This window comes from Didymosphaeria variabile, assembly GCF_027946475.1.
Source record: "Didymosphaeria variabile strain IMI 356815 chromosome Unknown scaffold_4, whole genome shotgun sequence".
NCBI classification, from domain to species: domain Eukaryota; kingdom Fungi; phylum Ascomycota; class Dothideomycetes; order Pleosporales; family Didymosphaeriaceae; genus Didymosphaeria; species Didymosphaeria variabile.
Genome location: NW_026611623.1, coordinates 4,569,332 through 4,596,410, shown reverse-complemented (window position 1 = coordinate 4,596,410; position 27,079 = coordinate 4,569,332). Strand labels below are relative to the sequence as shown.

The following is a 27,079-nucleotide window of genomic DNA, read 5'->3' as shown; positions in this document are numbered from 1 at the left end:
ATTCATGGGAGGTGCAGATAAGAGGTAAGAGTTTCTGGCTACTCTTCGTTGACTATCGCTAACAGAACCTAAGGCTGCAGTATATGGGCAATCGAGCTCCTCCGCCGGGAGATTCTCAAATTACAACCAGATGCAAAGGTCAACGCTATCCTCCTCGACTTCTTTCTATACGATTTGGCGAAGGAAAAAGAGCAAGCTGGCGAGGAGACCTTACCGCACCATAGAACGAGAAGTATCTGGTACTAGAATAGAATACCAAGTCGATTCCTTCGCCAAATTGGAGGGCGAAGCTACCGCACGGGATCTATTCAGCCACATCGGTTTGTCGCGGCATAGGGCGGAATTCAACCATCCATCTCCATGCTACAGGTATGCGACCTTGATGGCCAACCCCTCCGATATCGCAAAGCTCAATCGAAGATGTTCTCGTGTTGTGAACGGGCAGCAGAAGTTCCGACCCGAGCTCTGCGCGGCTTAAAAGAATGAGTCGTTTGTCGCTCCGCTCTTCGGCTGAGCGCTCATAGGCTGGAATTCGGATACTAGCGGTCAAGATGGGATAGTCAAGGCACGTGGTATGTGCGCCCTACGACGACGCATACCACAGGTACAACAACAGCGCGGAACTAAGGACTGCGTCGCCGTCTTCTAGAATCAATTGCAAATGGAGTCAATCGCTGCTTGTGAGAACATGCTGGCTTCTTGCAAGATTGAGCATCCAACTAGACGAATAATCATTTCGCGATGCATATTTTTTTGAAGAGCTTTCAGACCATGCTCAGGTGTACCAGGGCACTCCACGAATATTGCAAACCAGAAGATAATGTGATGGCAAAGTACGCTAGTTCAACCGTAGCTCAATCATATTGCTTGATCGGGTATAGGGCCCGTGATAAGAGCAATGGTGCAGGGTGACTCTTCCCTGAAAAGTCAGGTATGTATAAAGACCCCTTCGTGCGCACCCTCCGCTATCTCCGCTCTATTTAATCCAACGCCGTCTCACATCCAAGGCAGCTCAGAACATCCCTCTTGAACCTGGTCCATAGTATCCACAATGCCCCCCATCGCCGTCACGCCTCTTGAGGATCAAGAAAATGTTTCCGAACTCACTGCACACGGCATCGAGCACGCCCTCGAAAAGTCCGCGCCCTCGCAATTGAAATCCGCTTCTCTCTCCAACTCAATCACACAACTGCCCGCCACAAAGTCACAGCATGACACCCCAACGCCCCTCGCCGAACTCGACGCCTCCCTCCTGCAGACTACCTACACCACATCCCCCCGTCCCGTCCCCGCCATCGGCTCACCAGAAATGGCTTCGCAGAGGGTCTGCACCGACCACATGATCCAAGCCAAATGGACCTCCTCCACCGGCTGGGAAGCTCCCACGCTCCAGCCCTACGGCCCCCTCTCCCTCATGCCCACAGCATCCTGTCTCCACTACGCAACCGAATGCTTCGAAGGCATGAAGCTCTACCGCGGGCACGACTCCAAACTCCGCCTCTTCCGCCCCTCGCTAAACTGCGCCCGCATGCTCGTATCCACGAACCGGATTGCCCTCCCCGGCTTCCCTCCAGACGAGCTGCTCAAGCTCATCGTTAAGCTCTGCGCCACCGACGGCGCGAAGTGGCTCCCGAAAGAACGCGCTGGCTCGTTCTTGTATATCCGCCCCACGATGATAGCGTCTGATCCCGCGCTTGGCGTCCAGCGACCGAGCGAAGCCTTGCTCTTCGTTATCCTGACGTGTTTTGCGCCGATGGACGACCTGAAGGGGGGGATGAAGCTTCTCGCGTCGAAGGATGATATGATCCGCGCGTGGCCTGGAGGCTTCGGGTATGCGAAGGTGGGAGCGAATTACGGGCCTTCGCTCGTTGCGCAGGGCGAAGCTCGGGCGCTGGGATACCACCAGATTCTGTGGCTGTTTGGGGAGGAGTGCTTCGTTACGGAGGCGGGGGCTAGTAACTTTTTCGTTGTGTGGCGGACGAGGGAGGGGAAGGTGCAGCTTGTTACGGCGTGTTTGACGGAGCAGATTGTGCTGGATGGAGTGACGAGACGGTCGGTGCTGGCGCTGGCGAAGGAGCGGCTGGCGGCTGGACATGAGGATCTCGAGGCAGTTGAAGTTGTGGAACGCAAATTTAGCATGGCGGAGGTTGTAGAAGCCATTGATGAAGGAAGACTGATTGAGGCGTTTGGGGCGGGCACTGCGTGGTTTGTTGCTCCTGTTGGTCTCATCCACTTCCGCGGCAAAGACTACACTGTACCCATGGGAGATGATGGTGAGAGCGGCAAGTACGCGAAGGTGCTGAAAGATTGGCTCAAAGGGATCATGTGGGGTACAAACGGACAGGAGAGTCACGAGTGGGGCTACGTCGTTGATGAGGAATGAGCAAGAAATGCAAGTCAAGAAGCTGATCCAGGTAGCACGGGGTTTTGGAGTTTTCCCTTTGGTATGTCCGGCGTTCGAAGGCACGAACATCCCAAAATTCGAGTACGCGACGAGGTTCTATCTTTTGTACAGTCACAGTGGCCGATGATATAAGTTGGGGTTCTGGCGGTAGCACCTCCTGTGATTGAAGCGACGATACACCATTACATTAGAATTTTAGACACTTGGTAGTGAGTTACCCTGAGGTCATATCCTATTTGGTGCTCACTAAACTTTCTTAGGGATAAGCTAGCCCATAATTTTTAGAGTATGAATTTCTCCTTTGGCCCCTGTGAGCACAGATTGATGATGACCTATCTATCTAGACGAGCACGCATCACTGTTTCTCGCAGTAACAGAAGTAGCAGCAGCAGAGCATACGATGTTCCCTTCGGCCACAAAACAAAACACTAGGTTCTCGATAACAGTGTGCTTGACTAAACTACGTCACCAAACAAAGCCGGTACACACCAACCTCAGCCCTAGTTCGGAAACACCGTCGTCGAAACCTGCTTCCCCTCCTTATCATATCGAAACGGAATAACCCCTCCAATGCCATTAATATCCCTCGGCTCGTAGTCCAGATTCTTCGCGCCCGACATCATAACATCCTTCCCAAAGCTCTTCTCCAACCAGTGGGCAAACATGTCCATCCCAGCGACTGCCCCGCCACCAGTCCAGATGTTCCCATCGATGACCCACTTCTTGTCCTTCGACCAATTTACCTTGGGATAGCGGTTCGTAATCCACTTATACTCGACATTGTTGACGGTGGCGTTTTTCCCATCGAGGATCCCCGTGGACGCAAGGGCCGCTGCACCGGTACAGGTGCAGAAGATGGTTTTCCCAGCTGCGTGATGGCGCTTGATGAAGTCGACGTAGCTCTGGGGAAATTCGAAGGACTCGGGCATGGGGCCGCCGATCAGGAGGTGGTCGATTTCAGGGGGGGTCGTCGATCGTGTGGGTTGGCGTGATGGTGAAGCCGCTGGTCATCAGGGTCACCGGCTCGAGGGTTTGGCCGATGTGGTAGAAGAGGAAGTTGGGTGCTTTTTCGACGGTTTCGGGGGAGATTGCGTTGTGCGTGAGGAGGTACTCGGATGCGCCTCTGCCGGCGGTGTTGATGAGGTCGAAGGGGCCGACTACGTCCATGGTTTGGTATTCGTAGACCAAGGCACCAAATTTAACGTCTTGGACCATTTTGTTAATTCTTTTGTTGTTCAAATCGAGGGATGGGTAGTGAGTTGATAGGAGAAGATCTTGGGGGATGATGCTGGTTTGACATTATGAACCTCTAGCTTTATACCAACCTTCGGGCCGTGTCTGTGGTATTGGAATTGATCATCTCCTTCGCGATTATGAATTCAGGTTGCATTTATCAGCGAAGAATGTTGGAGCGGAACGGATGATGCGAGCATGGCCGTGCCGTAGGTGGGTACAATTCTCACCCTCATGAACATATTATCACTAGTCAAATAATCATCCGGCCAATGGTCGCTTCAGCTGCAGAATGGGTGATGCGGGCGCGGATAACTTTTATCAACTGCTTGCAGAACTTCGTATGTCATACATGTTCTTGTGATGGCGCTCTTCGTGGATTGCGAACTATGTTTAAGACGTCACTGTCTAAGTCTCACCCATAGCAGACTCACCGCGCTCATTTGACGCTCATGTAGCAAATAGTCCGCGCAACCTCTACCGCAGCAGCGTATCTCCTTGCGCTCGCCTACAGTTCTACTGAAGACCTTCATGCCTCATACTTAGTAATCCTTCGCATACTACTAGGCGTGTCATGCTTCAGAGTTCCCACAAGCATGAATTTAATCCTTCAAAATTCATGTGAGTACAATCCAGATACCATTGGCTCATCGAGTGTGGTAGAGGTGAAGTATCGATAAAAGCCACGTTCAATGAGGAGAACTGTATAGCGCGCTGCCACGGGGATAGGCATGGTCGCACCGTCGGTGATCAGTGTCAAATGCTCTGACTCGATAGTTTATCGACGTAATACTCAATTCAACTTTCTCGTCTGGCTACAGTGGCCTGTGACCGTCTTCCCACCTCAAAACTCAGCTGCTGGTGACTCAATCAATAGACGTTGAGCAAGGGGGAAGGATTATTCAGCAAACTGGTTCTATTCGATGTTATATAGACTATATGATAGGAATTAAAGCTCGCGCAGGAAAGGAGAAAAAAAGTCAATCGAAAAACTGCCGAGTCACTCTTCTCAGCGAGTATGTAATGCTGACGATGACAGCCGCTCCTTCAAGCAACACTCCGTACATTAACGGACCGTTGCAATGAAGAGTCGTTGATAGTTCATCGCTGCAGCTGGCGCAAACTTTGTTCAAATGCTAGGCGCCTTGCGCGACTCGTCATGATTGGTTTTTGGGACGGGCCTTGCTGACGCAAGTCGTCGATTTGGCAGCGACCGACGGCAGGTCGCATGTAAAGCATTACGAGAGATGGGAATGAGGGAATCTGAAGGTGCCCAGCCTACGCGGTCAATAAAACGACACAACGGTTCTGCAGGGAATGGTGTTGTCCGTTTAATCCTCCTCAATCTCCCCTTCCTCGCTTCCCGATCGAAGAGCACGCTCTTCTTCTTTGGGAGGCTCGGGAACAGGAGTCTTGGACTTACGATCAGCACGAGGAGAGTAGCGCGGACGCTGTGACCAGTTAGCACGAGAGTCAATAGATGTTAAAGGTTGGAGCATCATACCTTATTATCGCGCCTAGAAGTGCTTTCGTCACTCTCGCGTCGGCGTCTGGCGGAGGTGGTGCGGGCCCCCGTACCGTCACCGTAATCAAGCTCGCTCACACTACGCTCACGCGGGTCTGCGCGGCTAGCAGCAGGATCGCCTCGCGGAATGTACGAGCGTTCGCGTTCAGCCTCGCGCTCACGCCTTTCACGCCCGTAGAAGTCGCCACTACCCCGGCGGGAACCGCTGTACCGATCGCTATCTCGTTCACGGTCACGACGGGGGGGAGGAGAGAGACCTGTGCTGTCATTGTTCCTGTACCGTGCCTCTCGATCTTCCTGAGCTCGGCGACGCTCAGCGGCGTAAGGATCATGTTCAGGTGAGCGTGTGCGCGTACGGTGGCGTCGGTGAGAGTCAGAATGCCCGTTGCGGTACTCACGATCATCCCGTCGGTCCCGCCTGTCTCGATCCTTGTCCCTGTCCCTCTCGCGGTCTCGCGTATCACGCCGGGTGCGATCGCGGCGATCGCTCTCCTTCTCCTTGAGGCGACGCATGTGCTTATCGAATGCGGATTGGCGGAGTGAGTCTGATTTTAGTGCGCTGTACTCTTTCGTCTTCTCAACACGAGGACGTACCGTTTCCCAGGTATCTGAAACGGTCACAGGTGGTTCAAGGCGCTTCAGTACGGCTCGCAAGTCATCCATCGCATAACGTGCGTCATGCTCCTGCTCCTGCAGTTCGTCCGCCTCTCGCTTCTTGACCTTGGCTAGGACATAGTCAAAGATAAGCTTCATGGTGTGATCGTCGATATGGTCACAACGTGGGTTAGCGCGCATAACACTCAAGTATTCTTCGAAAGGGGTCGTAGCTGTAACCTCAAAGCGTTCATCCTGGTACTTGTTAGCCACCATGTCATATTTATAGGAACTGGAGAAGACTTACCTCTTGCACAGCCAAAGCGAAGCGGCGTAGGGTACGGAACTTTTGGTCCTCGACCTCCAAGGCATCCCAAAACAAATCAAGTGGTGGTGATCCACCTTGCCCTAGAATCGCGATATATCGAGGGTCTTCTTGAATCAGGGGATGGATGTCTTTCCACTTCGTGCCCGCCCTGAGTTTGCCATCCGTTTGAAGCTCCTGCAAGAGCTGCTTGAAGCCGTCTCGATTCTTCCGCTCGATGCGCTGTTTTTCGCGCCTTTCGGCTTGGACTCGATCGTTGTGATCCCGCTGGAGCTGCCTGATATGTTTCTCGAAAGTGTTGAGCATGTCTGAGCGATGGAGTGGCTGGAACTTGTCACTGTTGAACGCCTTGTTTTCCTTGAGCTGTTCCTCGGCCGCATGCCAGCGAGTGAAGGGTTCTAGGTCAAGAGTTTGCATCAGCCCCATCAGGCCGTCCAAAGCAGTCCTCTTGTCTTCCTTCTCCTGCTCCGCGTTGGCTTTCGTGAGAGTGACAATGTATTCCTCGAATAGTCGCCGACGCTCATTGTCGTCCTTGGCAGACCGGAAGATCGTCTCGTCTTCCAAGATGGGACGTGCAGTCCTCCACCGCGTATAGTGCTTGATTTCCGGGTGGGAGCGCAGCATTGCCATGAAGTCGGAACGCAGCTTCTGCTGGCGATCCTGTTCCTTGTTCTTCTCCTCGGCGCGGAGATCCTCGCAATACTTCCGAAAGGCCTCCTCACGCTTTTCTGGATCGGGAATTGCGCGCCAATTGGGATCCTTGATACCGACGCGAACAGCACGCGTCCACTCCCAGTCAGGTTGGACCTTGAGCTGCTTGAGCAACTTGTTGAAGGCAAGCACAGCGTCGTTCGGATTTGCGAATTGGAGCTCGTTGGAAGGCGCGAATGCCATACTCGCGCGCTCTCCACCGAAACCGGATTCACGATCGCGGTCTCGGTCCCGGTCACGGTCGCGATCTCGGCGGTCCGGTTGATAGCTGTCGCGCTCGCGCATGGGTTCGCGATCGTAGCGACCCTGATCACGAGGGCCGGTAGGCATGGCAGGACCAGCGGCCCACGAATTCCTACACCTGGCGTTAGCATTCATTCTGGAGGATATGAGCGATCCACTTACGCAGGTGCTGGGGGTGGAGGCTTGTTCATGCGCTCCAGGTTCTGCTTCACCTGATCTGGCGGGTCCCAAGTCGTCTGTTTGGTCTCCTTGTGCGCCCAGTATTGCCTGCCATCGTGCGTGAGGACCTGCCAGTCGGTGTCCACCGTCGCGCGCTCTTCGACGGTCATAAGTTCCTCTGGCTTCGTCCATTGCGTGACGTTGGTAATCGCGTTGAAGTAGTAGGTTTTGCCTTCCTTCGTGGTTGTGCTCTTCCACACAGGCGCCGGCGGTGCCGCGCCTCCAGGTGGCGGGAAGGGCATGCCATTCTGCGGCGGATACCCGTTCATGGTGACGGGTCGAGCGATGGCGCGGACTAGGTGACGGTGTCGCGGTTGAGGGTTGGAGACACAGGCGCGAATCTGAAAAGTGATGGCGCACGGACCAGACGATTGCAGGCGAGAGCGAACGGGAGCTAACCCCACTGACAACCTTCACTGCTTAACCTTCCACTCCCGTGATTGCCATTGTATCAACACTTCTCGGAGTAGTGATTGCTGCTCGTCCTCTTATTCTCTTACTGGGACGATGTCCGGCTTCCCACTAGTGCAAACAGCCCTCCAAAGCTACTAAGATGGCTGCCCTCACAGAAGCCCAGCCTCGTGGGAGCGCCGAGTTCGTCGAGAGTTCGATTCTTGAAGCTGTCGTTCCCTCGGATTCCGACTTTGATGTCGAAGACGAGATAACGTCCTGGGATGGATCCAATGAAGAAGAGAATGGCTCGGTCCTGCCGTTTCTGTCGCAGCGGCAGGTGCTCCTGTTTGGTAAGTCGGCTCCGCATTATATTTATGCACACTCTTACTTATCGTTAGGCTTCTAGATGAACTAGTTCCAGTCTACATTGTCTTCCGTACTCCGTTGATGGAAGACGCCACTCTGAAAACTTATCTATCAAGACTAGCCGTCAACGTAGAGGCGATTGCTTTCAGTACCGCTCCTCCACCAGAATCGGAAGCTAAAGGACCGCCCCCCAAAGAGGTCATTTCTTCAGAGACCATCACTGATGCAATTGAGCCGGTCGTTGTACGCCACGATGAAGAAGGCTCCCCTCACATCTACGTGGTCTGGAAGTTGGAGATTTTCATAAGTAAGCTCATTTTGCGCCGGTGCTATCTTATTGTCTCACACTCAACAGGTCGTCCGAGAGCTCGTTTCCACAAGCCAGCGGTGTACTTCCAGCCCACAGCATCCCTGAAGCCAGCAGAGAAGATAAGTGTTCTTGAGGATGAATACCTACCGAGCAGAGTCCCAACAGCCCTGAATCTTCTTCAATCTTTTGAAAGCGATCCGGCGTTGGCCGGCATCCATCCACGCCTTTCTGCGCTGCGCATAAACAAGATTGCGCCCACTGCACCTGTCGCCAAAGAGTTGACTAGACCGATCCGAACCGGCCAAAGGCGGCTCTTCCGTGCATTACCTGCGTTGATATGGCGAGTGAGATACTCCAAGGTTCAATCCGCCATAAATGACATGTCTCTTATGGCCTCATTGGACCTCGAGGTCGCATACATCACTGGATGCCGGCTGACCATCGAGGATGTACATCTGTCGTTGCGAGGAGGAGAGGTGAAGCCCATATCCGACCACAGTCTCATCAAGCACATCCACAAGCCTGGCGATCAACTCACGTCTCTATATAAAATCACGCCAGATCTGGCTGTGGATGGCACGCCACTCCTTGGCAACGAGGGTCATCTGTTGACTCTGGAGATCAAGGCCAAGGTCCTGGTTTCGGAAGATTGCCAGCCCCAAGTAAGCATTGGGTGGCAGACAGCCGTGGACTTTTCTGCCGAGCAAAATTCGGCATTGGTGAAAGCGGCCCACAGACTGAGCAATCCTTTGACACATGCACCTAAAAATCAGGAATCAGACTCAAATGCTACCCAGGAAAAAGACGGGCAACAGGTGGAGAAACACCAAGACACCTCAATACATGTGACCCTAACAATAACTGGACCACCTCAGGTCACAGTTGGCGAAATGTTCAACTGGAATGTCTTCATTGTGAATCGGTCCGACAAAACTCGAAAGCTTGCTGTCTTGGTTGTCCCTAGGAGGCGGCGAGACTACGATAGGCAACGACCGCTATCGTCAGCATCCTCAATTGCGGGTTATCGCTCCGACAAGAAAGAACTGCTCGCGAATGCCGTGGTAGATGAGAACATCGTATATGCCAAACAGAAGAACGCACGCACAGAGACAGCAGAGCTGATATGCTTGACCACGGATATCAGGATTGGGTACGTTCAATTGCGCCAACCCATTTCTCGGACTATCTGCTAACCATAACAAGGCATCTCGCTCCTGGAGCATGCTACACAGCCGATTTGAAGTTCCTAGCACTTTCAGCTGGTGTGCTTTCCGTCGACGCGGTTCGACTCGTGGATCTAGCGACCAATGAGACCTCGGACGTACGAGACGTCCCTGCTATTGTCGCCGTAGGGAAGGAAGCTTAATGATAATCAACTCTGTTCTCTGGCCCAGAGCCTTTCCGATATGAATACTTTCACTGACGCCAGTCCGTCAACATAACTCGATGCTCTTGTAAAGAGTCAACTTCAACCCAGCTTCCCTTACGCTGATACTGCTAGTCGTACCAGGACCCTCGCTAACTTATAAGCGACCTGGGCAACGGCCAAACAGAACTGATGACGACGATGTTCTTAGTTTCAGCCCCCAGCTTTTCCCCAAGCGACCGTAGGCATCACGAGTCATGATTTCAGGAGAAGGCCCAACTTTGATCCGTCCACTTACCTATTTTTAAACGACCAACACAAACGTTATCCCGTCGAGGGTCTAACCAGGTGGATCCATCGAAACATAGCGTCGCCCTCACCCAATCGACACCCAGCTCTCAGATTGCGGCGCAACCAGCCTTATTGCTCCTCCGCCGAGCATGCATCATGGCTGAAGGCGCTGAAAGCTTGGCTGCGCGCCTTTCGCTGCTCGCGCGACTAATTGACGACAATCCTCAAACTTGTGAATGCGTACTGCATGTACCCGTTCGCGCCACTTGAGAAACCACGCCCAACATGAAGCTGTGTACGGCGGCAGCATGCGCGTTCTTAATACCCCTCGTATACGGCAGCCCAGCTCCTGTTGCTTCGCCTACGATCACGCCCGCCATCACGCCCGCCGCCAGACTACGAAGAGCTAACCTCGAGACTTTCGCGTGGACATCGAATTCGACCGAAAACGGCGAGACATTCTACTCTCCGTGGGTATACAATCCGGAAAAGTCGACGTGGACCACCAGCGAGGAATACTTCCGGCGATGCTCGGTCAGCTCGACATGCCCCATGTGGACGGCGTGCAGTGAAGGCTGGATGGTGGGAGAGAGCACATCGTCATCGTGTGGTGCGGGCGGTGCAGCAGGGAGCGTGTTCTGCAGCAATAACATACTATTCGAGTCTATGAGCGCGACACGGACGTACAGCTGGTCAGTGATGTCGGCAAGCAAGTGAGATAGATCAGTGGTTGACCGGACGAACAGGTATTGGTGCGACTCTGCGCCCGTAACAGGATACACGTTCTACGAGAAAGAGCCTTCACAACCAAGTATGTCTCTCTCTAAAATGAAACCCTCAAGCCATACTCACCACCCCACCCATAGCCCGCGCAAGCGCAAGCACCCCAGCCTCTACCGACGCCTCTACAACCTCCACCGCGACTCCCTCCACCACCGCATCTCAATCCGCTTCACCCACCACAGACCTCAACCTCACCGCCACACCAACCTCCACAAGCGACTCAAAGTTTTCCATAAGCATAGGCGGCGTCGCAGGCGGCATCCTTGGAGGCCTCGTAGGCCTTGCCGCCATCTGCGCAGGCGTCCTCTTCTTCCTCCGCCGCCGCAAGAGGAAAAACCTCTACGCTGCGCCCACGGACCAACCACCTCAAAATCCATTCGATACCCCCGCCTCGAGCTACGCGACGCCAGTCCCATACGGAGGACAGGAAATCAAGCCTCCAGGCGTGGCGGATGGGACGTATGCCTGGGGAGGAGGAGGAGTCTACCCGCAAGGCGCGTACGATCCGCACTACGGCGCTGCAGAAATGCCTGCGCAGCCGCCGACGAGAAATGGCGTTGCGGAGATGGACGCGGGGAGTTACGCTGCAATGAAATACGCACATGCGACCGACGTGCCGCTGCAACCTATGAGCCCGCCCGCAGAGCTGCCTTCGCAGGCTCCCGCGCCGCAGGAGCTACCCACCCAGCGATGACAAGAAGTCATTAAGCATAGCATAGATTCTGTAATGTATATACCTACAGCATTGATAGCGCTGTCCGGGCGTTGCTTGCATCAGTCGGCGTTGATTTTGCAGCTTGATGTTGATATGATATCCCCCCCGAGCGAGGCTATGGTAGACCTGGCTTTTGCACTGTAGCAAGCATGAGATACTCAGTCACCTTATTACACCTTCACTACTTCATTCGGTATGGTATGTATATCCTATCCAAGCTTGCCAAGAGCGAGACATGTGAGAGCTATCGATACTATCCATGCGAACCAACGCGGATTTTACACCCGAAAGTCGTGTGCCTTGGGGCCGGGGCCTCAGACAACCCCCTCAACGACAACGCCAGGAATGAAATAAAGAAGCCTGTGCCTGTCTATGTCTGCGCATTACTCCACCCAATACTCTCCTCCGGTGCAAGTCAGTGCCCAGCGATCTATCACGCGTTAATTTCCATAATACGTAATCAGGAACGCGTAGTTTACTTCGGCCTAGAAAAGTACTAGAAAAGAGTACTACGTTGCTAGAATTTTAGCACTTCGAGATAATCTCTAGAGTATAGCTTTTGATAGCTAGAAGAGAGGGTAGGTAGGCACGTGGTAGGTGGGTAATAAGCGCGTGAAGGATTACTACCTTCGCACTAATCTGCACCAGAGGAGACTGTTGGGTGGAGTTTTACTCCCCCATTCGTTCCGCTCTTATACCTAAATTTAAGTCCAAATCCAAGTCCAAATCCACCCCCCAAATCCACTTCTACAATCCCACGCGTTCCAACCTCCGTCTTAAGCTTCCCTGAACATCGCGCAGGCCCTAGCTACCACCTTCAAAGCACCTCATCAAAGCATATACACACCCCTAATGCACTTACTCCATGCATGCATAAGGAATACGCGCAGTCTCCAAACAAAGAAACATATAGCACTTAGCCCTCTGCAAAACGTACGAGTACGAGTACTAGACCTACCTGATAGGAAGGGAGAAGTTGAAGAAGTTGAAGAAGTTGCCTTCGCAAGTGATGTGTAACGTAGGTGCTTAGGTATAGGATAGGATATGATATGATAGGATGTACTATACTATGGATAGGGCTGGCACTCCAACGAGTGACTGTGGTGTGACTACGGGGCCGCCTAGTCGGCAGGTCAGCCATGTCATGTCAAAAAAAAAAAACCTCAAAAACCTCAAAAACAGTAAAAACATCAAAAACAGTAAAGACAAAACCATGCTCTATTTCGGCAAAAATCTAGCTATGTATGCAAAACGCCGCTTCCATGCCTGCCAAAAACCCGCTGAAATGCAACAAATGCAACGCAACGCAACATCACTCAAAAACCCAGGGTATATCCATATCCATATCCATATCCAGCAGACTCTCTCCTCTACAACTCCATGTTCTCCTCCTCTTCCTCCTCCTCTTCTTCTTCTTCCAGCTCACCCGTAGAAATGTCCGCTGCCGGAGCTCGAGCCCCTTCAAAAAGCTGCACCTCCCTCGGATCCAGCGTCCCCACAAACGCGCGGTCGACAAACGTCAACCACGCTTTATTCCTCTCTTTCTTGCCCTTCTTTTCCTTTTGCCCTTCTCCTTCTGCCCACCCACCCCGCCGCCACCACCCTCCCTCTCTTCATCACCCTCTTCCAAAAGCTTCGGTTTCCCCACGATCCCCCTCCCCGATCCTCCTCGCCAAATCAACGAAGCTCCTAACCGTAAGATCCCCCAGCTTATACCGCCCATCGGTCCTAGTATCATATTCGACCTCGAAGCGAAACTTCTTCGGCCTCGGCTTAAGACGCGGTTTCTTCCCCTGGTGTTTCCCGTGCTTTCCTTCTTTCCAGCCTCTATCCTCAATACGTCCCTCTGCATCGATGTGTAATCCGAAGATCGTCTGCGGAGAAGCGCCGTTGATAGAAGAGGAGGAAGACTCTGCCTCCGCAACGAAGTCATTATTAATATGCGTGAGATTCGCGAAGTACTGCGTGTAGCTCGTAAAAGTGAGTGTCTGCGGGCTATACGCCGGGCCCGGGGGCGAGCTCTTCGACGGGCCTTTCGGCACTTTGAACTTGTACTTCTTGCGCTTTTTCAGGGATTCTTTTTCGCTGTTCTTGTGCTTCTTTCGGAGGATGCTTTCGGTGTCTCGCGTGTAGGTATCGTCGTCGGCGAAGTCGTGGTCCATGGCGAGCTTTTGGATGAGGGAGTTGGTGAAGGTTTCTTGGTCGGATACGGTGGAGACGGTGAGACGATCTAAGCCCGTGGTGTTGTATGAGAAAACGCGGATGGTGGGAAAGTAGTTGGGTACAACGGACGGCGCTACGAGGGACACACTGTAGCGTTCTGCGTACCGGCCGCCGATCTTGTCGAGAAATGACTTCTTCTTGCCGTGTTTTGGTTTCTTCTTGGATTTTGAGAAGACAGAAAGTGGATTTTGCCAGAAAGAAACATCTTCCTCATCCGACTCCTCGTCGACGTATTCCGCGATCGATCGCCCCTTGCTCTTTTTCGATGGGGGCGACGGCAGCTTCGACCACCAATACCTCAAGTCGACCAAATAGTCGGATGCGGACGCTACCGTGATCTCCCCATCCGTCAATAGTCCACCTCCTTGTATTTGAGCTTTGGTCTTGCTGCTTTGAGGCGCCATCTGACCCTTCTTGGCTCCCTTCTTGATATGGTGGAAATCCTGCAGCATGAAGTGGTCGATGTTCATATGCCCAAAGAGCGACCCAACAATCACGTCTCGGTATTGTCGCTCCCACAGCGTGTACTTCTGCCAACATGTTTCGTCCCAGCTTTCCTTGCTGTCAACGCGAGCAGGCGGAACGTGGCCGATCAGGATGGCGGACATGCCGCGGTCCCGCATGATCTGGAGCTGGACGCGCAGCCACTCGAACTGCTCGTAGCCAGGTTCCTTCCTCTTCGCACATCCGTCGACGGCAGAGTTGGAGGTGAAGAAGTACCTGAGCTTGTCAGCGCCGCTGGTTTGTCCCTTTGCGCTGTACCCACATTGTGTTCAAGCTGATCACAGCCAGCTTTCCCGGTATGACCTCGACGGAGAACCACCCGCCCTGCTGGAACTGATGTCTCTGCGCCTCGGGTATGAAACCTCTCCAGATATCCAGGTACTTCATAGTCCACTTGTTCGGGCCCGCCAGCAGGATATTGTGCGGCATGATGTCGTTGTTTCCAAAAGTCGGTACGATGGGTATCTTGAACGCCTTGGTGGGATCCTCCTTGTCGTGGCCATTGCCAAACACATCGGTCATTTTCTGCACCATGAAGTCATTCTGCGAGATGATCTCATCCTGGGTGCGCGGCAGCTTCTCGTCGTTGTCGTGCCTTGCAGAGTCGCCGGTCCATATCACGAAATCAACATCATCGGCCACATTGTGCTTGATCCAGTCGAAGGTGGCGTTGACGAGGGACACGGGCGAGTCGCATGCCGACGTTTCGGCGCCGTAGTAGCCGGCGGGGCCATGTTTGCGGTGGCACGCAGCGTTCTCCTTTGTGCTCGAGTATGTCTTGTAGTAGGGGTCGGGATGGAAGTCTGCATCCGCCTAGTCAGAAGAGCTGCTTGAGTGGAAGAGGAGAGTGCGGGGCTGACCAGTGATGTGGAGGAAGCGTCCTCTCAGCGGGCGGCTTTTGGCAGAGGCTCCGATCGTACCTGCGGCTGCTAGCTGCGTCTGCGACGGTGCATCCAGACCGCTGGAACACGACGCGAGCAGGGCAACGAGGAGCGCGTCCGACGGCCGCAACATGGTTCTATGGGGGTATTTCTGGGCTCGGCGGCATGCGAGGAAGTTGGGAGTCGCAAGGAGGCATCGAACACTGTGATGGCCCGTGGCTTTGCTTTTGTGGCGGCACCATGCCCAAGAGTCGCGCCTGCCTGCCTGTGCACAGACAACGTGAAGCCAGAGGGACAGGGGATTGGTGCGTCATCCGCTCCACCTCCACGCCCTGCATTCCCCGGTTGGGGCGCGTCTGATGTCCGCGTGCTGCCTTTCTGTGTGCGGCAACCCATCACGCATCCTTTGCGCGTCCTTTGCGCGGCAGGTCATCTGTCAAGCTGCCTCATCCACTGCGCATTCGCGGTGCACAGGGGCACACGATTGCTCACGCGCTCCCCGGTCAGTGTGGTCCGAACGAAGAGAATGTCGAAATCTTGGGACCAAACGTGTCACACGAGCCTGCTGTCCTCCGCCTCACCTCCTAAGATCGGCCCGTGAGTGGGTCTACCGGTGGGGCGTCCATCTGGGCGTTTGTTGGCTTACCAGAAAACCTCATGAAAATGCCGCTTCCCGCCGTCATCGTGAAAAGGCAGAGGGTATTCCCGTACACTAAGCCAAAGTCTAGTCATCTTAGCGTTCACAGACATGAAGCTTCACAGGTCATCTGGGACGAAGAATGCGGAGCATATTCGAGTAGAATACCCATTCATCTAGCAACATCTGCCAGCTATCTGCTAGGTATCCGTAAAGCTATTGGGTTATATGCTATCAATGAGGCGCCGAAGCCTACACACAATATAATATGCCACTGCGACGATGCGAACCTGCATCGCGCCAGAAGATGATGCAAAACCCATACCCGACTGTAAATGCTGAACAATCGACCCTCCCCAGTCGTTTTATGCTGCGAGTTGTTGCGCCAGAAAGATGACATGACCCATATGTCTACTGTCCGGAAGTCCCGGGGTTCAAGTGGGTTTGTGTATGCAGAAAGGAACTGAAGCAAAAGCAAAAGTGTCTGCGCCAACAATGGTAATACCCACAACGCCTTCGCTATGCCGCAAAATCATCGTCATCCATGGGCCCAAAAGCCTCTTCTAGTTTCGTCTTGGCGTGATCAAAGGGTACGTGCTCTGCAGCACCTTGCCCGACATCACTTTCATGTTCCGTTGGTTTGACCGTTGGTCTTGGCTTTCTCCGGACCGCTCTGCGGCTTGACGCCCGATTCCGAAGATACCATGCGCTTGTACATTCCCTGCACATTCTCCACCGTCGCGTCACTGCGAGGCCAATAGTTGCTCACGGTGTATTTCCTGATACCACTGTTAGTACACCTCTGACAACATCCATCTCAAAATTACTTACCAGAGTTCGTTTCCGCGAACGGGGTTCGTCCGCATGTGGACGTTGATGTGATTGCCAACAGCTATAAGCTCCTTCTTGAGGACTTTGACCAGCTGCTGCTTGTCCGGATAGTTCTTGTTGGTTGCCTTCTTCAGGCGGCCGAGGTTATCGTGCACCTGTTTCAGAGCCTTCTCCATATCCGGATCAGCCTTCATTTCCTTGATCTTGTGAGAAGGAGAATTAACACTATGCGAGAGGCCACTGTGGCCGTTTGCGTGGCCATGCGAAGAGTGGTGCTTATCGTGGTGCTTGTCGTGATGCCGATGCCGCTCTTCGGACTGTCGAGGACGATCAGCCACATCACCACTGATCTTGCGACGAATCTCAGGTGTACTGGAATGTGGAGGGCGGCGGTCGATGCTTCCGCGGTCATTGCGATGTTCTTTGCGGCTGCCCTCAGAGGGCCGGTACTGATCGCTCTGGCGATGCCTGTGGTCCGGAGTCGCTTTGTCACGCTGGCGGCTCTCAGGTCGCTCAGGACGGCTGTCGCTGATGCTGACACGGTGGGAAGGCCTCTCCGAATCACGGGAGATGCCCTTGCGCAACCCGGACGGAGCGGGACTGGCCGAGACGCTCGACGCCTTCTCTGCCCGACGTGTAGCGCTCAAGTGTTTCTTGTTGTTGCGATGATGATTCTCCATAAGACGCTTTGCGTTGGGGTCGGCACCAGTCTTGTCTTTCAGAACCGTGAGCAAGTAGTTTGCGCGGCGCACAAGATGGACCGCGCCAGGCGACTTGGCGTTCTTCTCTTCTTTTTTGCTGCGCTCCTCTTTCTTGTCCACGCGATTCTCTTCCAGGAAGAACTTCTCCTTCAAACCAAGGTCTGGGTCATCGCGAATAGGCACCCATGCCCCGTATCCGTGGCGGTTGATACCGATCATGAGCATGCCATCTTCTCGAGCACCCCAAGGACAAGAGTAGCTGGCCGGCTTGATGGCATCGGGGATCCGGAAGTTACGCCAGTCCGAGATACTGGTGATGGCTTCCTTGAGAACACGCATCTCAACAGGACGGTCGAGGATGGTCTCGGCGTTAATCTTCTTGACACCCTCATGGTCAAAGAGCACAGCCTTCTTGTCCTTCTTGGTGAGCAGCTTGCTTTCGCCCTCTTTTTTCAGGTCACTTCGTTGCTTTTCGATCTCTTCCTTAGCTCTGGCGATGACCACATCTAGGGCTGCCTTGACAACATCCACATCGCGCCCAACGAGTCTCGCGTCCCGCATCATTTCCTCGCCACGCTCTTCGAAAGAACCATAGCGGTAAGAAGCGTGGACAAGTTTGCGAATCTCGTTTGTGACCATAGGACGCTTCGGGTCGCTATTGGGGCCTTCATCGTCCGACTGATCGTCGCTTCCAGGCATGACTTCTCTCGCTCGTCTCTTGGCAGCGCGCTGTTCACGGTCTCCGGAATTCGCATGCGCTTTACGTTTCCTAGGCGCGCTCTCTTCGAGTAGCTTCTGAGTCTCCTCTTCCTCCTTGCGCTGTTGGATCTCAGCTTTCACAACATCGAGCTCGTCTTTGGGAATGATGTCATCCCATTCCAAGTCGATCTTGACATCCGTGTATTCGAATGCCTTGAGGAACTCTTCGCCGCCGTCGGAGGTCAGACCGCCCACTTGTTCTGTCTTGTGCTCTTCTGCGTTCTCCAGCAGAGCATCAATGTCAAGCTCTTCAAGCTTCTTCTGATTGCCCGACTGTTCGAACATCTTCTGACCGCGGCGCTTGAGAATGTTGTTGATGTCATCTGCAGAGCTTGGCTCTCCTCCCATACGATTCATCTTATCGCTAAGTTCCTTCTGCTGACGATCTGTGACACCGCGCTGAATTGTAATGAACTCGAGCATTCGCTTATTACGAGCACGCTCTAAGATTTCCTCCTCAATCGTGTCCTTGGACACCAGGCGGTAGACGGTGACAGGCTTCTGTTGTCCAATACGGTGAGCCCGAGCCATGGCTTGCAAATCGGCTTGGGGGTTCCAATCCGAGTCAAAGAGTACCACGGTGTCGGCTGTCATCAAGTTGATACCAAGACCACCGGCGCGTGTGGACAACAAGAAGCAGTAGTCCTCGCTACCGGGAGCATTGAAGTGGTCGATGGCAATTTTACGATCACTCGAAGGAACTGTGCCGTCCAGTCGCTGAAATTGGTAGTTTCTCAGTCGCATATAGTCAGTTAGGATGTCCAACATGTGAACCATCTGACTGAAAATAAGCACACGGTGGCCGTCAGCTCTCAGCTTCGTCAACAGGCGATCGAGAAGCATCATCTTTCCGCTAGTAGTGACGATGGTCTTGAGGGTCTCGTCCTTTGACGCTCCTTCTTTCAAGAACTTGGCTTCGGCGTTCGGGAAAAGCAGGGCGTGGTTACTAGCCTTCTTCAGCTCCATAACAATGTTGAGAAGCGACTGCTTCTGGCCCTGGCCACCCTCATTCAGGGCTTCATAGTTGCGAGTGAGGATGTTCTTGTAGTACTCCAGCTGGATGTCGGACAACTCAACTCGCAAAATCTTTTCAGATTTGGGCGGGAGATCGTTCTCGACCTTCTCTTTCGTTCGACGGATCATGTAAGGCTGGATGGCCGCGCTGAGCTCCGCAAGCTTGACGCTAGCATCCTCGGATGCCAGGTCGACATTCTCATCGAAGGTGACTTTGCCAGGCATTAGAAAATCCATTAGCGCCGATAGCTCGCCCAGGGTGTTTTGGATGGGAGTGCCGGTGATGAGAAGCCGGCTAGGGGCTGAGAATTGAAGTAACTTTTCGTAGAGCTGAGATTCACGGTTCTTCAACCGATGAGCCTCATCAACAGCAAGAAACTGCCATTTGATCTGCGAGAGAAACTGCCAGTCCAAGAGAACGTACTCATACGTCGTCACTAGCACGTTGAACTTGACTTTCCGCGGATTGCCGTCAACTAATAGTTCGTAGTTCTGAATGATCCGTCGTGCTTCACTTCCACCAGTATAAATGACGTAGTTGATGTCTGGAGTCCAGTTGTTGAATGTGTCAGCCCAGGCTGGCATTGTTGATAAGGGCACGACGCAAAGGAATGGTCCTTGCTGTCGCCGATCATGCTTGAGCCAGTTCATGAACGACACGGTCTGGACGGTTTTGCCAAGTCCCATCTCGTCCGCCAGGATGACATTGGTGCCTCTGACCCAGTTGTGCGCAAGGAAGTTCAGGCCGTGAAGCTGGAACGACCGAAGCTTGCCGAAAACAATATAATCCGGCTGCTCTTCCAGGGGTTTGAATTTTCGGCGGGTCTGCAGGCTGGTCTCCTTGGGATCGGAAACAGGTCGGTTCGTCTGGCGGTCGAGGAATCGATCGATTTCGCCCTGTGCAAGGTCGCTTATCAGAGAAGCCACCTCCCAAGTAGAGTTATCATAGCTCAGTCCCTTCCCTACTAATGGTTAGGTAATCTCGATAGGGGTAGGGTTAATCACGCTTACACTTGACATAGTATTCCGTCTCTTCATCGCCTTCGCGGGAGCCTATTACCCGCTCCACAACGTGGAAGTCCAGCAGACTCTCACGTTGCCCTTCGCGTGCGACCATGTGCTGTTCGAACTCTTCGGGGTCTATCTTTTTGCGGAAATGTATGTGCATGTCGGTCATGACGGGTCCCTTGAAGTAGTTCTCTAGCTTCCGCCAGCCTTTGCACGAGGCAATCGTACTGTGCTCTTCCCAGGTCGAGTGGTAATGAGCTTTGTCCATCCATTTGATCTAGAACTACGGTTAGTACAGTCGAAGAGAAGGCATGAATAAACTGACCAGGTACTCAAAGTCTTTCTTCTGAACAGAGTAAGGCTCCAATTCTACTGGAGTGTTAGTGCTAATGCGACCATGAGGCTGGGTGTACCATACCAACATCGGGCTTCGGCCGATGATCCAGCACCTTGTCGATAGCAGGGCCAGTGTCTTCGGCAGTGGTAGCCCAATAGTTGGGTGTCCTGTCGTCTTCTTCTTCTTCCTCGAAAGAGTCCTCGCCATCCTCGTTATAATTCGTCACAGCTTTTGTTCGTCGCTGCGAGAACCGGACCTCCGCATGTGAAGGCGGCAGCTGGCCATCTGCCACGAGCTGCCGGCGCTGTCGCTCCTTCTTGCTTGGGATGTTGCGTCGGGCTCCAACGAAGCCATCGGATTCATCGGAATCGGTATTAGGGGAGCGGTAAACGGGTGTAGGTTGGTTAGAGGCTATCGCAAAAGGTCAGTGGTGATGAATGTAGATGGCGGGGTGCGTGAAAGTACCTTTTCGCGAGGTGGTCTTTTGGCGCTTACGCGGCACATCAGAATCTGAACCATCGTCTTCATCGCTGCTATCGACCTAGTTCAGGTTAGAAAGAGGTGTGATACTAGGTAAGGGTACTAACAATGCGGCGGGTTGGACGTGCTCGGCCCTAGGCTACGGTTAGCTGGCAGATGCGATAAAGGTGCAAGGCCACATACGCTTCGACGCAGGCCGTATAGCTCTGGGTTCGCCTCGAAATCATCCTCTACGCTGGCTTTGCGCTTGCTGGGCCGGCTTGAACCATGCGATGTCGAGCTGCGGGCCCGGCGGCGGTCCTCTTCTGGCGGCGGGCTGTCAGAGCCGAAATCACTGTCTGCCTCGCCCTCGGCGTCTTCTGAAGACTCTGCATCAACTTCCATCTGCTCGTCCTCCTCATATTCCTCTCCATCAGCGTCGGCATCTCCATCTTCATCCGATGATGCGGCGGCAGCCTGTTGGGTCTCGGAGAGCGCGTCTTCGCTAGGCGGTGAAGGAGCGGACGGCATAGCAGTATCGAACGCGACCGGCGAAGAGTGCCCATTCGTATAGGGGACCGGGTCGGCCATAGTGGAGGGTACGACGATGGACGCGGCTGGGTGGATGGTCAGCGTGACAATTCTGCGAGCAAACATCGCGGGAAGGAACTGATGGGTGTGTCGTGTAGAGCAGAGTTACGCGACTCGGATTACGCAACGATTGAGAAGAGACATCCAGCATTTCGTGAACTATCCAGGCTTGATGAGGGTTGGTCGCGGTTGATGGAAATGTGCGCGGGAGGCAGCGTGAGGCTCCGGACGAGGCTCAATGACCCGGGAGAGCCAGTAAGAGGCGGGAGGACGTCGAGGGGAACGCGGAGAACCAGAATATATCGATATCGAGGTCGTAGAGGCGGTTCGGAGATGGGGGAGGGCGGCGCGAGATGGACATGTGCAGATGCGAAGACGAAGTTGCAACGGCCGGTTTGCCAACAGGCAGAGAGGTATGGGCACGCGTGGAAGAGAAATACTTACTGTCCATAGTTGTACCCCAGTCAGGGAATTCCTGCTCTATGTTGGGTTGTCGTGGTGGTGGGCGGGCACAAGTAGGTATCTACTTGTGGGAAGATGTGTGAGGGTCAGGGCCCACCACTGGCTCAGCACTGAAAGCCGCAGAGGCAGGGCTGGACGTTGCACGTGACCGAGGCCGCACACGAGCCAATCAACGCGAAGGCCACTGCGATTACCGTCCACTGTGAACGTCTTTGCTCCTTGAGCCCGAGAACAGTGTTCCTCTGTCGCATTACCTGTTCAAACGCTGCATTCGGGCGGCAACTTGGTGAGTTACTCTTTAGGCGGCCAAATCTTGCGATATTACTGACACTGAAGCGCTGCAGTCACCCACAAGCCACTTCTAAATTCACAGCGTGCCCCGCCATCTACGTAGGGCCTTACACCGCGATACCCTCCACGTCTACGCCCACACATTGTTGCTACGACCGCCGCCATGTCGGACAAACTCACCCGGTACGTCCCCCGAGATACATACATCTTGTTGCTCTTCACTAACATCTAATAGTATTGCGATTGTCAGCAACGACAAGGCAAGTGCTGCCCCGCGGGCGTGTTCGAAATTTCTCTAACATCAAGTGTGCGCGAACAGTGCAAGCCAAAGGTCAGCCCCAACCCCCGGAACCACGACAAAACGGACTGACAGGGACGCAGAAATGCAGGCAAGAGTGCAAGAAGTCGTGCCCCGTCGTGCGTACCGGCAAGCTGTGTATCGAGGTCGACAACACCTCGAAAATCGCCTTCATCTCCGAACGACTGTGCATAGGATGCGGTATCTGCCCCAAGAAGTGCCCGTTCGACGCTATCAACATCATTAACTTGCCCACGAATCTCGAGACACAAGTCACGCACCGATACTCCGCAAACAGCTTCAAGTTGCACAGACTGCCTATGCCCCGTCCGGGCCAAGTGTTGGGATTGGTTGGCACGAACGGTATTGGAAAGAGTACGGCATTGAAGATCCTGAGCGGCAAGCTGAAGCCCAACCTTGGCCGCTATGACAACCCGCCAGACTGGGAGGAGATCTTGAAATACTTCCGTGGTTCGGAACTGCAGAGTAAGGCGGCATGCACGTACATGCTACGGACAATACGGACTAACATGGAATAGACTACTTCACCAAGGTCCTGGAGGACGATCTTAAGGCTGTCGTAAAACCCCAGTATGTCGACCAGATCCCGAAGGCCATCAAGGGACCGGACAAATCAGTTGGCAAGCTCATTGAGGGCCGCTCTCAGATGGACAACCTCCAGGAGATCACTGAGGTTCTTGAGTTGAAGCACGTATATGACCGTGACGTTACGCTGTTGTCTGGTGGAGAGCTGCAGCGTTTCGCCATCGGAACTGTGTGCGTCCAAAAGGCGGATGTGTACATGTTCGACGAGCCATCGTCTTTCTTGGATGTGAAGCAGCGTCTTGCCGCCGCTCGTATGATCCGCAGTCTGCTCCGCCCTGATGACTATGTCATCGTAGTAGAGCACGATTTGTCCGTCCTGGATTACCTTTCCGACTTCATTTGCGTCCTTTACGGCAAGCCTGCCGTCTATGGTGTCGTCACCCTCCCCGCCTCCGTGCGAGAAGGTATCAACATCTTCCTCGACGGTAACATTCCCACCGAGAACTTGCGTTTCCGAGAAGAATCTCTTCAATTCCGTATCGGTGAGGCTGGCGAGGAGTTCCTCACAGACAAGTCAAACGCATACGGCTACCCCAAGATGTCCAAGACCCTGGGCGACTTCGAGCTCAACATCGAGTCGGGTGAGTTCACCGACTCCGAGATCATCGTCATGATGGGTGAGAACGGTACTGGAAAGACTACCTTCTGTAAGATGCTTGCCGGCGCCCTGCAGCCCGACAACGGCAAGAAGATCCCACCAATGAACATCAGCATGAAGCCACAGAAGATCACGCCCAGGTTCACCGGTACTGTCCGCCAGCTCTTCTTCAAGAAGATCAAGGCCGCCTTCCTGAGCCCGCAGTTCCAGACCGACGTCTACAAGCCCCTTAAGATGGACGACTTCATCGACCAAGAAGTGCAGAACCTATCTGGTGGTGAATTGCAGCGTGTTGCCATCGTCCTCGCGCTCGGTATGCCCGCGGACATCTATCTCATCGACGAGCCCTCGGCCTACCTCGACTCCGAGCAGCGTATCGTCGCCGCCCGCGTCATCAAGCGCTTCATCATGCACGCCAAGAAGACGGCCTTCGTCGTTGAGCACGACTTCATTATGGCTACCTACCTCGCCGACCGTGTCATCGTTTTTGACGGTCAGCCTGCCATCAAGTCCCGCGCCAACACACCCGAGTCCCTCCTGACCGGCTGCAACAAGTTCCTCAAGAACCTCGACGTCACCTTCCGCCGCGACCCCAACTCCTACCGTCCCCGTATCAACAAGTACAACTCCCAGCTCGACCACGAGCAGAAGCTCAACGGCAATTACTTCTTCTTAGAAAACGAGGCTTGAAGACGTTCAGGGCGAGACTTACGAACCGCTTCCCCCGCGCCGCCCTCTGGGGCACAATGGTCGGCGCGCGACGAAGGGAGGCAACAAGAAGCGTGGGTTGAGGGCGCGGCAGCTTACTCTGCTGGATGAAGTGGGCGCGTCCGATGAAGAAGACGAGGTTGATGATGATCCGGCGCGGCGGTCGTCCTCCTGTGCTATGCGCTAGTCACCGATTACGAGTGACCTTTTAATCAAAATAGCGTAGTACGGGTCAAGTTAGGGGATCGCTGCTGGCCGGGAGGCCCAGTGTGATAGAGCGTGCCGCATGCTTCGGCGTGTGAAAAGTATTGTCGGACGCAGTTGCCGTCCTTTTCTGATATAGCCGTATAGTCAGCGCAAAAGGATGCGCGCCAATTCATTTCTCGAAAGCCTAGACAAGTTGCCGTTTCATATCTCTGTTCGTGCAACTTGCGAATGTTGTGTTGCGTGGTTCAGTTCTTGCGCCCATGTTCAGCTGGTCCCATGCATGCAGTTTGCACAAGGCAGGTGCGACTTCCACAGCCAGCCTTGGGGCAGGTGCCCCGCAGCCTCCTCGAATCTTCTCCTCGTTCTCTCCTACTTTGCACTCTCTATCCACATCTTACAGTCATAGCTCACTTTTGTCGTCTTTGTTTGCCACCGTCCTCGTCTCGTCTCGGATTGATAACGTACCCTAATACGGGAAATCCACCATGGATCCATTGAGTATCGCTGCAGGGCTTGCAAGCATGATCGCTTCGATAATGGAAGTGCAGAAGAGCTTGAAAGAAGTGATTCAGTCCGCGAAATCTGTGCCAGTGGAGCTGGAAGAGGCTAATCTGGATCTTTCAGAGCTCATACATGCAGGAAATGGGCACATAAGCGAGTTTGAGCATCTGCGTAGTAACTCAGGTCAAGCTGAATTGGGCAGAGTGCAAAGTATATTGGAGAATCAGGAGGCCATTACTGTCGATTTGTCGCGGCAAATACAAAGACTACATCCAAGAAGAGATGGACCCTCAAGTTATCACCTACACCTGACGTTCGATCGGGCGGCATGGAAGAGAATATGCCGTTTACTCCAAAAACAAAGAATAAAGATGGAGTCTTCATTGACGTGCTTCAGGATTACCAATATCACCGAACTCGGACGCTCACTCCAAAAAATTGAAAAACATGTGGATGATTTGTTAAATTCAGAGCAGCGTAGTTCATATGTTCAGGGTATACCTGCAAGATGGAAACAATACTATGACAAGCTCACGTTTGTTGCGACGGAAGATGACGACATAGACACTCCAAAACAATCTGATAGGCAGAAAAGTTACTACCTCAAGGTTGAATACCACGTAAGCTTGTAATCCTGCACTCCTGTATTGGTGCTTATGATTGACAGAATGATCTTGCTGAGCCCGTTCGGCTGGAAGAGCTGACTGGCGACTTGCTCAGCTCTGTGCTTTCTGAAGCTCCCGTCGCGGACTCCCAGAGCGAAGACACTCAAAGCGAAGACACTCAAAGCGAAGACACTCAAAGCGAAGAAGAATCCCAGAGCGGAGTAGAAACCCAAAGCGAAAAAGGATCCCGGAGCAGAGAACAAATCCGGAGCAATGAGCGAATGCTGTTAATGTCAGTAAAAATTGCTTGATTGAGACCTAGGTGTAGTTTCAAAAGGTAAGTGTTGACTAACATTCGCACAGAACGAGCGAAGCAGAGTCGAATGCTAGCAACACGTTGCCCTTCACCCGTCTAGCGTTTCTATCTATTGCTGCGAGAATCAAGCTTCCACCATTGTTCTTTAGAGCATTGTTCATTGGTACTTATAATGCGAGATCTCAAATCCACATTTATTCCCGCGTCTAATCAATTGATACGCAGGGGCCCCTCAATCCATTGCTTGTGTTGGAAAAGATGACGAAAAAGGTCCTCATACTTCCGCCAGTACTGTCACGATCGGGCATGCTGACACTACCAGGCTTCGTCTTTCGTACGCCTAAATCGATCAACGAGAACTGGACTCTGGGGTTGTCCTGGAACTCGACCTTTTGCGATTTGCGAGGCTTCCTACACGGCCTGCAGAGTAGCGAACGAGGAACGCTGGTATGTCTGTGCGGTGAAGGCTTCATTAAGACACCACAATCCAATCGCGCAACTAATGGCTAACGAACACAATAGGCTACACATATCGACGATAGTCGATCGGAACTTCACCACCCAATGAATTTGCCTGTTATCCTCTGTGAAATGCTCACAGAAAGTGACTCTAACGGTATCAAAGCACATGCTGCGATGCTGTACGGGGTCGAGTTCAAGACCAAAACTGCGCTAGTAAGTGTTCGAACTTTGATTGAATGCACAAACGACTGACTATAATATAGAATACGCAGGATTTCGGCAATCAGGGCCCAGACTTTGGAGAGATGACACGAAGTCTCAATACTATCATTTCCCGCCTCGCTTTCCACGATATGCGCATCCAAGCGAACAGAGTCTTCGTTCAACAAATTCAAGACCAAATGCACGCCATCAGCCTCTGCTTGGGAAGCGAAAATGGAGAGATCAGTGAGGATCGACGCTTGAGTCTCAACACTGCCACTCGATCACTAGAAGAACGTCTCATTCACTTGATGACGGAGCACCAGGCGTTGGGCCTTGAGATCGGGCTCAATCAAAGAATTGCACAGAGTCAAGTAGAGATCGTAAGTCAATAGAATTGA

At 53.3% G+C, this 27,079-nt stretch overlaps 10 protein-coding genes across 10 annotated transcripts; 5 read left to right on the top strand and 5 right to left on the bottom strand.

Moving 5' to 3' along the window:
• Positions 1-1,051: 1,051 nt before the first annotated feature.
• On the top strand, positions 1,052-2,383 carry N0V89_006410 (uncharacterized protein; the record flags this gene model as incomplete). The annotated part of the gene is made up of 1 exon (XM_056215180.1): positions 1,052-2,383. One exon carries the CDS (start codon positions 1,052-1,054, stop codon positions 2,381-2,383), a length of 1,332 nt encoding a protein of 443 aa, XP_056072447.1.
• A 521-nt stretch (positions 2,384-2,904) lies between these two features.
• N0V89_006409 (uncharacterized protein) lies at positions 2,905-3,619 on the bottom strand (the record flags this gene model as incomplete). The annotated part of the gene is made up of 2 exons (XM_056215179.1): positions 2,905-3,324; positions 3,425-3,619. The coding sequence occupies 2 exons, from the start codon at positions 3,617-3,619 to the stop codon at positions 2,905-2,907; spliced, it is 615 nt and encodes a 204-aa protein (XP_056072446.1).
• Positions 3,620-5,135: 1,516 nt separating this feature from the next.
• PRP40_2 (U1 snRNP protein) lies at positions 5,136-6,037 on the bottom strand (the record flags this gene model as incomplete). The annotated part of the gene is made up of 2 exons (XM_056215178.1): positions 5,136-5,961; positions 6,030-6,037. The coding sequence occupies 2 exons, from the start codon at positions 6,035-6,037 to the stop codon at positions 5,136-5,138; spliced, it is 834 nt and encodes a 277-aa protein (XP_056072445.1).
• A 2-nt stretch (positions 6,038-6,039) lies between these two features.
• On the bottom strand, positions 6,040-7,523 carry PRP40_1 (U1 snRNP protein; the record flags this gene model as incomplete). The annotated part of the gene is made up of 2 exons (XM_056215177.1): positions 6,040-7,147; positions 7,516-7,523. 2 exons carry the CDS (start codon positions 7,521-7,523, stop codon positions 6,040-6,042), a joined length of 1,116 nt encoding a protein of 371 aa, XP_056072444.1.
• Positions 7,524-7,807: 284 nt separating this feature from the next.
• On the top strand, positions 7,808-9,516 carry N0V89_006406 (uncharacterized protein; the record flags this gene model as incomplete). Its single annotated transcript, XM_056215176.1, has 2 exons — positions 7,808-7,992; positions 8,046-9,516. The coding sequence occupies 2 exons, from the start codon at positions 7,808-7,810 to the stop codon at positions 9,514-9,516; spliced, it is 1,656 nt and encodes a 551-aa protein (XP_056072443.1).
• Positions 9,517-10,507: 991 nt separating this feature from the next.
• On the top strand, positions 10,508-11,457 carry N0V89_006405 (uncharacterized protein; the record flags this gene model as incomplete). The annotated part of the gene is made up of 2 exons (XM_056215175.1): positions 10,508-10,514; positions 10,847-11,457. The coding sequence occupies 2 exons, from the start codon at positions 10,508-10,510 to the stop codon at positions 11,455-11,457; spliced, it is 618 nt and encodes a 205-aa protein (XP_056072442.1).
• Positions 11,458-13,094: 1,637 nt separating this feature from the next.
• On the bottom strand, positions 13,095-14,469 carry PPN1 (Endopolyphosphatase; the record flags this gene model as incomplete). The annotated part of the gene is given in 2 exon segments (XM_056215174.1): positions 13,095-14,450; positions 14,464-14,469. The coding sequence occupies 2 exon segments, from the start codon at positions 14,467-14,469 to the stop codon at positions 13,095-13,097; spliced, it is 1,362 nt and encodes a 453-aa protein (XP_056072441.1).
• Positions 14,470-16,550: 2,081 nt separating this feature from the next.
• On the bottom strand, positions 16,551-21,423 carry hrp3 (ATP-dependent DNA helicase Hrp3; the record flags this gene model as incomplete). Its single annotated transcript, XM_056215173.1, has 7 exons — positions 16,551-19,990; positions 20,040-20,313; positions 20,362-20,405; positions 20,455-20,784; positions 20,839-20,914; positions 20,961-20,987; positions 21,037-21,423. The coding sequence occupies 7 exons, from the start codon at positions 21,421-21,423 to the stop codon at positions 16,551-16,553; spliced, it is 4,578 nt and encodes a 1,525-aa protein (XP_056072440.1).
• Positions 21,424-22,970: 1,547 nt separating this feature from the next.
• Positions 22,971-24,368, top strand: RLI1 (Fe-S cluster-binding ribosome biosynthesis protein; the record flags this gene model as incomplete). The annotated part of the gene is made up of 2 exons (XM_056215172.1): positions 22,971-22,976; positions 23,028-24,368. 2 exons carry the CDS (start codon positions 22,971-22,973, stop codon positions 24,366-24,368), a joined length of 1,347 nt encoding a protein of 448 aa, XP_056072439.1.
• A 2,096-nt stretch (positions 24,369-26,464) lies between these two features.
• On the top strand, positions 26,465-27,073 carry N0V89_006401 (uncharacterized protein; the record flags this gene model as incomplete). Its single annotated transcript, XM_056215171.1, has 2 exons — positions 26,465-26,470; positions 26,750-27,073. The coding sequence occupies 2 exons, from the start codon at positions 26,465-26,467 to the stop codon at positions 27,071-27,073; spliced, it is 330 nt and encodes a 109-aa protein (XP_056072438.1).
• Positions 27,074-27,079: the final 6 nt, after the last annotated feature.